The sequence below is a fragment of the Enhydra lutris genome, unplaced genomic scaffold (assembly GCF_002288905.1).
Source record: "Enhydra lutris kenyoni isolate GAN:26980312 unplaced genomic scaffold, ASM228890v2 scaffoldscaffold13, whole genome shotgun sequence".
Classification (NCBI taxonomy): domain Eukaryota; kingdom Metazoa; phylum Chordata; class Mammalia; order Carnivora; family Mustelidae; genus Enhydra; species Enhydra lutris.
The window spans coordinates 29,586,751-29,597,352 of record NW_019154097.1 but is presented as its reverse complement, the minus strand read 5'-3'; the positions used below and the strand labels follow the sequence as shown (position 1 = coordinate 29,597,352).

Sequence of the window (10,602 nt, the reverse complement as noted above, 5' to 3'; positions counted from 1 at the left end):
GGGGGGGGGGGGGGGGGGGGGGGGGGGGGGGGGGGGGGCAGTGGAGGCTCCCCCGTAAGACCTTCATTTGGCGCAGTGTCTGCTGAGTGAGACCCAATAAAAATGAAAACCGGATGGAATGGCTGAGGTCTGGAGGTTGTGTGGTGTTTTAGTCACTAAAGCTCATCAACCTGGCCCCCCACTTTCAGGATAGGCTTGCCTCCCCCAGCGCCCGTCTGCGTTCACACAGGTCTAAGCAATGGGACCCTCCTCCCAAAAGCAGGTGAGGCCTCCTCTGTCGTGGAAGTCAGATGAACCTTTCTGCCCATCCCTGTGCAAACTTCTCTTTGTTCGGGGTGGTCCCAGGCTTTCTTGTTTTGCCTTTTTTGGAGGGCGGCACAGCCTTTTAAATCAGCAGCCAAGTAGGAAAAAGTAGAGACATCGGTTCTGAGTACCAAGAAAAAGCATGTAGGGGGACAGTTGGCTTCGCCATAGCTGCATAAAACTGGGCCCGCCGCTTGTTGGCCACTTTCACAGAACTCAGCGGAATGCTCTGGGGCTTGTGGTTTGTAATAATTAGGGTACCATCATCTCACAGGTGCTCGGGCCTGGTGAATGGTGGAAATTTCATGCCTCCAGAGGGTCCTGGTGGGCAGAGTTGCTCTCATGGTGTTGAATGTAGCATGGTGTACAGGAAGCAAGTTATCTGCGTCTGCGGCTGATTCTGCCACGGGTGACATAGTAGAGGCTCTGAGAGCCGTAAGCAGGATATGTGCAAAAAACTCTGTGTGGAATCAGAAAAACTTAGCGGCAAGTGCTAGGCAGGAGACCGGGCCTTGACTCTCCCCCGGAGATGGCGTGGCTGGGGTACATGGCAGAGTCCCAGCACCATGGTCTTCCAGAGCGAGCCCATTCTTGGGGCAGCCTCCCTTGTTAAAACTGCAAGGAGTAGGGTAGGGGGACAATGGAATTATTTAGAGCAGTGTCTTGGCTGATGATGATCAAAATTATCTGGGGAGCTTAAAAAAATTCCAAGATTACTCAGAATGTCTGGGGCCTGAGAAATTCTGTTTTTAAAGGCGTCTGGGGAAATTGTGCTGTAACATGAGGCTGTTTTTAAGTTATCCGTGAATCGTACTCACTCGCAGAAGTGACCCCACTTACCCCATTTTATTTCAAACATGGAGAACAAGTACAAAGCAAAGGTTGCATCTGAAGAAAATGTCCCAAACCCGGCAGGGTTACAGTAGAACAGAGTTCACATGTGGGAACAGAGCCTCGGCCCAGCCCAAGTCCTTTACCCCCAGGGAGGCCTGGGCCGCTGGTCAGCAAGTCGGCTGCAGTCAGAGCACCTGACCAGCACGCTGAGTGGGCGGGCACGTCTCCATCTGGAGGCTGAACTGTCACCAGGTCGATGGGTGACAACTTAGACCATATGAGGATTAACTTGAGTAGAAAAGCAAAATTCAAACTATTTCCTTCAGAGCTTGAGTTTTCCCTAAGTTCACATTTATAAATTAGTCTTCACAGTTAATCCTATTTGGGAACAAGAAATAAACGAACATAGTTCTGGTTTCCTGCGCATCATACAGTTAGTTGTACGTTAATTCTTGACTTACATGGTCCATGGACTTCAGTTTTGCGAAGGGGCGGGTGAGTGGCTACCATTTTTGGATCATCTACAAAATGCTAGGTAACTTGCCTATTTTATTTCCAATTCTGACAGCAAGGCTGAAGGTAGACACTATTAGTCCCATTTTACAGATGAGGAAACTAAGGCTCAGAGAGGCTAAGAGAGGTGCCCAGGGTCATGGTAGGCAGTTGCAGAACCAGAACTTGTACAGAGAACAGCCTGAGGGCATGGTTTATATTTCTATTTTTTGTATCCCGTGCTTCCTTCCCACAGAGGAGAACAGACCCTTAACACTGTTAAATGAACTGCCGGCCTTCCAGCAGGCGATGGCGGGAGTGCCCAAGGTGCCCGGGACGGAGCAGGTGATCAGGAGAGGAGGGCTGGGCCAGGCCGCACACAACACACCCGAGGCTCTCGAGAGACCAGGTGCCTTCTGAGACTCTGTGCCAGATGCTGGGTTCTCATCGTCATTCATCAAGTTATAAATGTAGATAAAAAATATTTGGAAAATCTCCACTCTACTTTAAAAAATTATTTCCATTTTATCCTTTTACAACAGAGCAAGCACACAGCTTGATTTTTTTGAAAAGATTCTAAGAGCTAAACTGAACTTGCTACAAACCATTTTGAAAGGCTCACTACAAATCACACAGTCTCCTGCAATTCTCCTGTTCTTACAAACCTTGACGGGTCACTGAAGGAATTATCCTAGAGATTCACATTACAATCCAGATGCAGGGGGTGCGCCGGTGGCTCGCCGAGCCACCCACCCTTGGTAACAAGCCAGCTGAGACTGTCCACAGTTTAAAGAAAGGACTTTTGAATGTGACCACCAGTGACCTTGTGACCAGTGCCCCTCCCCCAGCTGCTCTGCACTCAGCATCTGCTGTGAAGCCCGGCCCCCTCTGGGGAACCTGCCGAACCCTCCGGTCTTAGTTGATCTAGGCTACCAGGCGGCCACTTCGGAGAGAAGACTCAGGTGAGGCAGAGTGGAGCGGCTGCGTCCGCGTTCAGGTGCTGGAGGTCCACACGTGCATCTGCTTGGCAACCTGGTGCACGTAGCCGATGTCGGGTCTCTGGTTGGGGTCGGGGTAGATGCACATGCTGACCAGTTCCCGTAACTGCAAGGGAGAGGATGGCGTGTTACCCCTCGGGAGGCTCTGGCAGGGACTCCGCCCTCCTACCGGAGGGGATGCCTGGCACATGGGTGAGCCACGACGGGGGCCGCCACGGCCACCGAGGGGAGCCAGCGCCAGTGCTAGGCCTGTCTGGCCCCAAGGCCACACCTGGGAGACCCTGTGAGTGGCTCTGTCCAAACAATTGTGAACTTCCAACTGCCCACACTGCTCTGTGTGTGTGTGTGTGTGTGTGTGTGTGCGGTCAGTCATGCCGACACCCAAACCAGAGGACAGAACTCAAGGCAAGAGCTTATTGATCATAATAAATGCATGAACATGCAGCAGGGCTAAAGTCTGCCCACCCCCCGGCCTCTTTATTGTGCTCATGAAAGACGGAGCTTTTAATTATACAGACACTGAAGGCTGCGCCTGCCTCGGGGTGGGGGAAGGGCGCCTTGAGCCTCTGATCGCCCGGGTTCTTCTGATAGCCAGAGTGCCAATTATTTTAATGGTAATTAAAATAATGACCTTAAAAAGCCTACATCTTAACTTGTATCACTGGGCTCACTGCAATTTTTTCATTTAAATACCTGGTGCTGGAGTGGCCGGCTGGCCCTGCGGGGTTGGGGGGCTGCAGCAGAGAGAGGGCTGGGCCGGTCCTGAATAAGAGGGCTCCTGTGGACTTGGTGGCTGTGCTCGGGGCGTCTGCGGAGGCTGGAGGGGTCAGGCGGGGGCTCTGGGGCTACTGGACGCGCTCCCATGTTTCGCACCCGAGATGTTTCAGGCTGCAAACGAGCTTTCCCCGGGTCGGGCACTGTGAGCTTCCCTGCAACCCGCGTGCTGCCTTTTTGGGGTTCTGCTGCTTCATGAACACCGGGAAACCCCTGGCCCGAAAGCTGCGGCTGCGCCCGTGGGCGGCCTGAGCACTCCTGGAGTTGGAGGTTGCGTGTGACGAGACGGTCCATTTAGGAATCTTGTGGAATCTCACAGTATTCAGGGGAAGGCAGCAGTAGTGGCCCCTGACAAGTTCATGTACCCAAGAAAAATGGAGGAAGGTAAAGTCATCGTGACTCCCAATTACGCAGCGAGGACACTACGCAGTTGGCAGTGAGAGCCTGTTTGAAAACCTGAGAAACAACAATAATGTGTCTTATACCCCTAAGAGGTGACGTGAACTTCAAAAGTGAGGTGTGCTGAGCAACTCCAGTGCAGAGAAGCCCCTCTCGCTTCCTACCACCCGGCCTAGAAATGCTGAACGGAACTGGTGAAGGCCGGATGCTCTGGGGTGTGCGAGGCCACAGAGTCGGAGTGACTGACTTGGGAGAAGGGGGCGGAGGGCTTTATGCGGTTTTATTTCATTTCAACTTCTGTCTACAAGGCAGAGATTATGGTTCCCATTTATAGGTGGGAAAGGGCCACAGAGAAGTTTTGATTTGCTCCAAGGTCCAAGTCTAAGCTTCTTCTAAATAACACAGATTTTCAAATTTTAAAAGGTGAGAAAAGAAAAACCAAATGCAGCTATGAACTTGGTTAGGAAATCTCTTAACTGGACCTTTCCTGCCAACTCTCAGTCCAGGACTTAAGTACTTCCTTCAGGGAGACGCGGAAGAACTCTGTTAAGCCTCTGAGGCTAGAGCCACAACAGAGAGGGCACCAGACGACTCTCCAGGAGTGCGTCCTCCCCACCCTGACCCTCGTCCTCTGGGAGTCCGCGATGCCAGTGAGCGTGGTGTTAAGTGTGGAGGCTGCCAAGATGGGTGGCTGATGACCCTTTTGGTTGGCCTGCCTGGACACAGCGTGAGGGCACGCTGGGACACCTGGTGTCTGCAGCCCAAGCCCCTGGTGCACGAGGGCTGTTCCTTCCAGAGCCTTCTGAACCTCCAGGATTGGGATGGCAGCAAGTTGCACAGGTGGCACCTCAGCCCAGCGGGACCACTGGCTCCCGAAGAGGCGTGGCATCAAGAAACAGGACCGCACAGTGGCTGCGTGCAGGATTCTGGGAGATCGCCTTCGCCACTTGTGAGTTACGTGACCTTGGGCAAGTTACGTTAATCTATCCGTGTCTCAGTTTCCTCGGTAAAATAGGAGGTAGGGGAGGACCCCATGGTAAGTCATAAATGTGAGCTGCGTCTTGCCACAACAGCCTGTGGTCCTCAGGGTGGGCCCAGGGAGGTTCCGGAGTCCCCCCCACACCCGCTAGTGCGGCCCCTGACAGAAGGAGCATGGAGAGTTGGCACAGCATTTACCCAGAGCCAGGCCCTTTGTTAAGCTGGTGGCTCCTTTTGGTGGCACTGGGGTCAACGTGAGCCCGGTGCTAAGCTGAGCACATCACATGCATTACCAAATCCTTACACTGACCCCGGGAGGCCGCCTCTAGGATTATCCCCGTGTTACAGACGAGGAGACCGAGGCTCCGGAGAGTTCAATGACTCGCCCAGGAACAGGGAAGAGGGGCCACACCCTTAGCCACGCTGTGTTGTAAACCTGTCGTTTCATCTGCACATCCTATTTACAGGGGTGAAACATTAGCCCTGTTTTCCAGAAGATGGCACTGAGGGAGGGGATATGCACACGCAGCTGGGACCTGGCACGGACCCAATGCCGGAACTGTCTGTGTCCAGAGCCCTCGCACCCAGAGTAAAACGCTGCAAATAAGAGCCCAAGGAGACCAGCCTGTTTGCCATGGTTTCCTGTCATGGGAACGGAGTGGCAGCCAGCGCGGGGGATGGGGCACCCGAGGTCCTGCCACTCCTGCCTCCGCATCTGGTTCCTGTTGTCCCACACGGCACAGAGCCTGTCTCCGGGACCTGCAGCGGCCAGCCTCGTACTCAAGCACCGGCTTGGGAGCCAAATGGGCAGAAGTGTGCCAATGGGGCCTCCCTGGCCAGCTCCTGCTGGTTTCTGGGCCACGTACTGCTGTGGGGGCCCACACTGGTGTCCGTGAAACCTCTTTAGTAAAATTAATCTACGTTTCCCCCATACCCCCTGCCCCTGCATCACTTTCCCAGAAATCTTCCCTTTTCACCCAGTTAAGAGAACCCAAGTTCACACCCACAGCCATGGCATTTTGGAAATGGCTCTCCTCTCAAGCCACTGCTAGCCGTAAAGCTTCCCAGGCCTGGTGGCGGCAAACTCACCTTCTCCGAGTAATGTTCTCCAGGGAGAGGCGGGTAGTCACACTGCTCGATCTTCTGGCAGAGAGAGAAGAGGTTCATTTTATCTCCATAGAAGGGGCTCTGGAGAGCTGCCATCTGTGGGGGGAGGGGGGGATAAGAAAAGTGAGTTTGCAGCCTTGAGGTCCAGGGGCAAAAGGGACCACTCCAGATTGGGGTGCCGTCCTCCTCTGGTCCTGATGGACAATGTCCAGGAGGATCTCTTAAAAACCCTGAGGGAGCTGGGATGCAACATAGTAGCAGTTTGAACTGAACTGAACCTTGTCATGCAAGCAAATTCAGTGGCACGAGGCTTCAGTGGTAAAACTTTAAAGGCAACAAGGAAGGGGGAGCTGAATATGGAGGGCCAGCCAGCCGCGTGCGGTCACACGGCCCGCCTCACACCGCAGCTCTCCAGGACTGATTCTGGTCGCATGCACACGGCAGATGGGAAAACAGGCCCTGCTCACTGGGATTCGTGCCTGTGCCCAGCAGGCTCTCTCTGGTGCATTGTTCCATTCCGAAGACACCCATGGGAGGATGTCTAAGTAACGCACTGAGGAAATTACCCAAGGACTAGCATTTTGGGGGTGGGGAAGGGGAGGTGAGGCCTTTCGTTTTTGGTTTTCATTCTGGTGTTTTCACTAGCCTGAGGGCCTGGAGTTCGGGACAGTGGCTGGTGCTCTCTGCAGAAGCCGGCAGCCCCGGATGCGGGAGCCTGGGACCCCACACATCACAGAAGCTCCGGGGTGCAGGAGCAGCAAGTGCCTGGCTCCGCAGCTGGCCGCAGCCTGCCTGAGTCCCAGCTCTTCACTCTTGCCGGGTGTCTGGCCTCCTGTTTCTTAGTCTGCAAAATGGGAAAGGCTCCACCTGCAGGGCTCCGGGCAGGCTCAGCCGGCACAGGTGTCCCCAGCCTGATGAGGCCGGGGACACCGGCTCCACCCTGGGGCACTGGGAAGCGAGAGGACTGTGATGGTGGCCCAGTGGGGTCTCCCCCAGTCGGGGAGCTACCAGGCTTCCCTTTTCTGGAGGGTATCCGGGTTCCCCACCCCGTCCCTCAAGGCACTACTCGGGGTTCGCGGGAGCTCAGGGCAGCTGCGCCAGGCACAGTGCCCGGCGGCCCCCCCCACCGCTGACGAACCCGTAATGGGATTCAAGTGCTTCTCGTCACTCCGGCTCACTGCCGCCTGCCAACAGGAGACGCCCAACGCCTCCTGCTAATGAAGTGCCGTCGGGTCTTTGTGCCTGCCTGTCCGCTGGGGAGCCGGGCTGCCAAGGCCACTCGTGCAGACTCCTCGGCCTGGGGCTCCCCGGCCCCCTGAGGGATCCTCACTTGGCCTCAGGCCCCGAGGGCCGGCCAGCGAGCCCTAGCGCAGGGCGGGGAGAAGGCCGTGGGTGTTGGGTGTGCAGGTGCCCAACGAGCTCTAGTGTCTGGTCTGACCCCGTCCTCTGCTCACCCCCATGGGCAGGTCTGACCTCCTTCAGGAGGGCCCAGGGGGCTTCCGAGCCCAGGCGACGTTCTTGGGTTTACAAAAGGCCTCTGAGGAGGCAGCACGGTGCGGCCTGGAGACTTTGTGGTTTCCTCGGACCCAGGCCCAGGGGTCTGCACCTGTGCGGAAGCACCTGCGGGCCCAGGTGCCAGGGCCATGCCGAGTGATTTCGGAGGGGCGTTCGGGGCCAGCCTCACCTCTCCACCCGTGACCAGGGGCTCTGAGCCCCTGGAGGAGGGCTGTGGAATCCCCTCTTGCAGGTAAGCTACAGCGAGGGACCCCTGGGCCGGGAAGGGCATCGGCCCAGCCCACTGAGGGCCCCGCCAGCCTGACGGGGAGCCCGGCCTACTGCCGAGTGTGTAAAATGGCACCGCTCGGGTGATGCGGTTCCAGCAGCTGAAATGAGAGCCTCGGTGCGAAGGGCTAATTGGGCAGTTTCAAAAGGACATCTGTTGCCACGGTAGAGAGCAGCTGAGGCTCGAGGGCGGTCACTCGGGGTGAGCTGGGTGCCCTCCGAGTCGTGGCTGGATGATTAAGATGGATTTTCCTGGAAAGTGTTTCTGTTCAGAGTAGAAAGAACATTTAAAAATGCTGGTGCCCTAACACAGGCCCTGGTTTCCCGTGTGTGGGACCCGGGAGGGAGACTGGCTAATCTTTTCAACAAGCCGTTGGGATGTGCACAGACCTTGCCGGTGAGGATCCCCAAAGGGCCCCAGAAATTAGGGGGGATGCAAGCCCCTTCAGAGCGTTCCTCCTCCCTTTCGGGACGCTCCCACACTGTCCTGAACGGGGTCAGCAGAGGGCTCCACCGCGGGAGGCCGAGACAGTGGCTTCTCCATCCACGAAGGCAGCGTCTAGTGACAGCAGCGCCGTGCCCGCTGCCGGCTACGCGCCTTCCACCCGGATCAGGGCGCCGGGCTGTGAAGGAACCTCTGGGTCTGCTCGAGGTGCTGGGATTAGAACGATTATCCGGAATGAGGAGATCCTGGCACTGGTGACCAGGAGACCCCCACCCCCACCCCCTCGCCGCCTGGTGGACGTGGCGGTGGACCCGCCGTTCCGGCCGATCCTGGTGGCCGCGTCAGAACACCGAGAGCCGTGGCTCTCAGCGCTGCTCCTCAGATGCGCAACTTGTCCTCTCTGGCGTGATCGGGATGACACACAGCCAGGCATGTGGGAGAGTGTGGCCGCTCGCCCCCTGCCAGCGGGGCTCAGACACACTGGTGTGTGATCTGAGATGTCAGAGGGAGAAGGGGACTCTGACTGCAGAGATGACAGCAAATGCCTTGGACTCCCGCCCTGTCAGGACACCCATCTTGTCACCTAGTATCTCCCGAACACATCCAGGAACGACAGACGCCGATCACCCCGTGGTCCACAGCCCTGGTCCCTCGCGAGCCAAAGGACACCCAGACTCTTCTCTGGGTCCAGCGAGAATTCCAAACAGGGCTCTGTCCCAGGGGCAGCTGGTCCTCAGTCTGGCTCCCCTGCAGCTTTCTTGCCGGCTCTCAGTCCGCTGAGGCCGCCGTGAGAAGGTCCCCTGCCGAAGGTTCTGGGGCCGGCGCTGGCCCAGCCAATTCCGTCAGCTCCGTGCCCAGAGCTGAGCTCGCGTGTACATGTGCGCTGCGTAGCCTCGTGGGACTCTCGTGATTCACCCCAAAGTCTAGGGCAGTGCCGCTCCCTGCTGCTGAGCCGTCGGCCTGTTCCTCTTCAGGCTGACCTCTTTGAGACGGGTCCCAGCAGGCCCCCACGCCGGGGGAGGACGAGCCAGGCGAAGTGCTCCGTGACAGCTCCTCACCAGCCTGGGGTCAACATCAGAACCTTCAGGGGGGTTCAGGGGGTCCTCAGCGGACACCTGGCTGCCCAGGCGACAGGGGGTACAGTGGGCTGAACAAAGGCCCGCAGGGATGTCTGCATCTTCATCCCGGATGCCTGTGAACCTGTTACCTTCGATGGCAAAAGGGATTCAGCAGGTGTGATCCATTCAAGGACCCCAAGTGGGAAGGATCTGGGTGCTCCAGGTGGGCCTTACATGTAATCACAAGTGTCCTCGTAAGGGGAGGATGAGAAGGTGAGTTGCCAGAGGGGGACAAAGAGGGGGTCACGAGCCAAGGAGTGCAGGTAAATCTCTCCATTTTCCACGGAAGAGACAAGGAAGCGGATTCTCCGTAGAATCTGTGGAAGGAACTGGCCCCGCCAGTACCTCGCCTTTTGTCCACTGAAGTGGCTTTTGGACTTCGGGCCCTCAGAACGGCAAATGAGTAATTTTATAAGTTGTATGAAGCCATCAGCTTTGTGGTAATCTGTTACAGCAGCCGGAGAAAACCAACACAGGGGGCTCCCAAGACTTCCGGCCCAGGCTGGGGTCGGGGAAGGCCAGGGCTGTGCTCTGTCCCTTCAGGTCACCCTGGCTCAGGTAGCCTCCCCCTGGGCCACGTTGAATCTGCAGAGGTGGCCTGGAGGGGGTGTGCGGGTGGGGAGTCCCCGCCACGGCTCTGCAGGCTGGTGCTCCTGGAACACGCCACAGGCTGGGGAGCGGGAGCGCCAGCCATGTCTGCGGGAGGCTTCCTCCCAATTACCGAGCCCTGGGCCCAGATGCATCTCCCTCCCTGTCTCCGCTCCCCGCAGGGCTCAGGAGCGGGGAGAGGGGTGACAGCCTGGGGCAGAGCCCCTGGGGCCTGACATCCTCCTGGGGCCACTCGAACCCTCTTCTGTGGGAGGCCTCGGGCCCTCGGGTGGAGCTCTGGGCCCCCTGCCCCCGAGGACGACCAGGCCCAAAGGATTTGACGGATTTCCCTGACTTCCCACTGCCCAGACGTCCCTCCCCGGCTGCGAGCCACGGGGCTCCACAAGCTGCCAACAAATTAATGAGCTCGGCTGGACCCGGGCCTGGTGCTGGGGAGCCTGGTCAGACGTTGTTCAGGGGCCACAGAAGAGATGAGACGCCGAGGACCGCCTCCCGGGACCCCAGGCTCAGGTGGGGCCTGCGTGGGGAGCGAGCGGCTCTGTGCCGAAGGCCTGGCACGAGCACGGGGAGCCAGCTGCCGTCCCCTGGCTGCCGGGAGAAGGCCACCGCTGCCCGTCACAGCCAGGTCTCACACCCTGCTCGCCCGAGTGTCTGTTTATGTCAGAGACCCTCGGGGTTCCCCAAGGCAGGAAGCAGCTTCCGGAAATCCCAAACCCAGAACGGAAAAATGAGAGGAACCAACCCACCCCCGGCCCGGGGACAA

The 10,602-nt window shown here is 57.6% G+C and overlaps 1 protein-coding gene across 1 annotated transcript in view; it reads right to left on the bottom strand.

The window, feature by feature from the left end:
• Positions 1-1,136: 1,136 nt before the first annotated feature.
• LOC111145795 (NIMA related kinase 6) overlaps positions 1,137-10,602 on the bottom strand; it is an 82,415-nt gene continuing 72,949 nt past the window's right edge. The window contains exons 9-10 of the mRNA XM_022501012.1: positions 5,868-5,981; positions 1,137-2,733 (exon numbers count right to left, since the gene is read on the bottom strand). Coding sequence (XP_022356720.1) covers positions 2,623-2,733; positions 5,868-5,981 — 225 coding nt within the window. The 3' untranslated portion in view covers positions 1,137-2,622. The remainder of the gene's footprint in view (positions 2,734-5,867; positions 5,982-10,602) is intronic.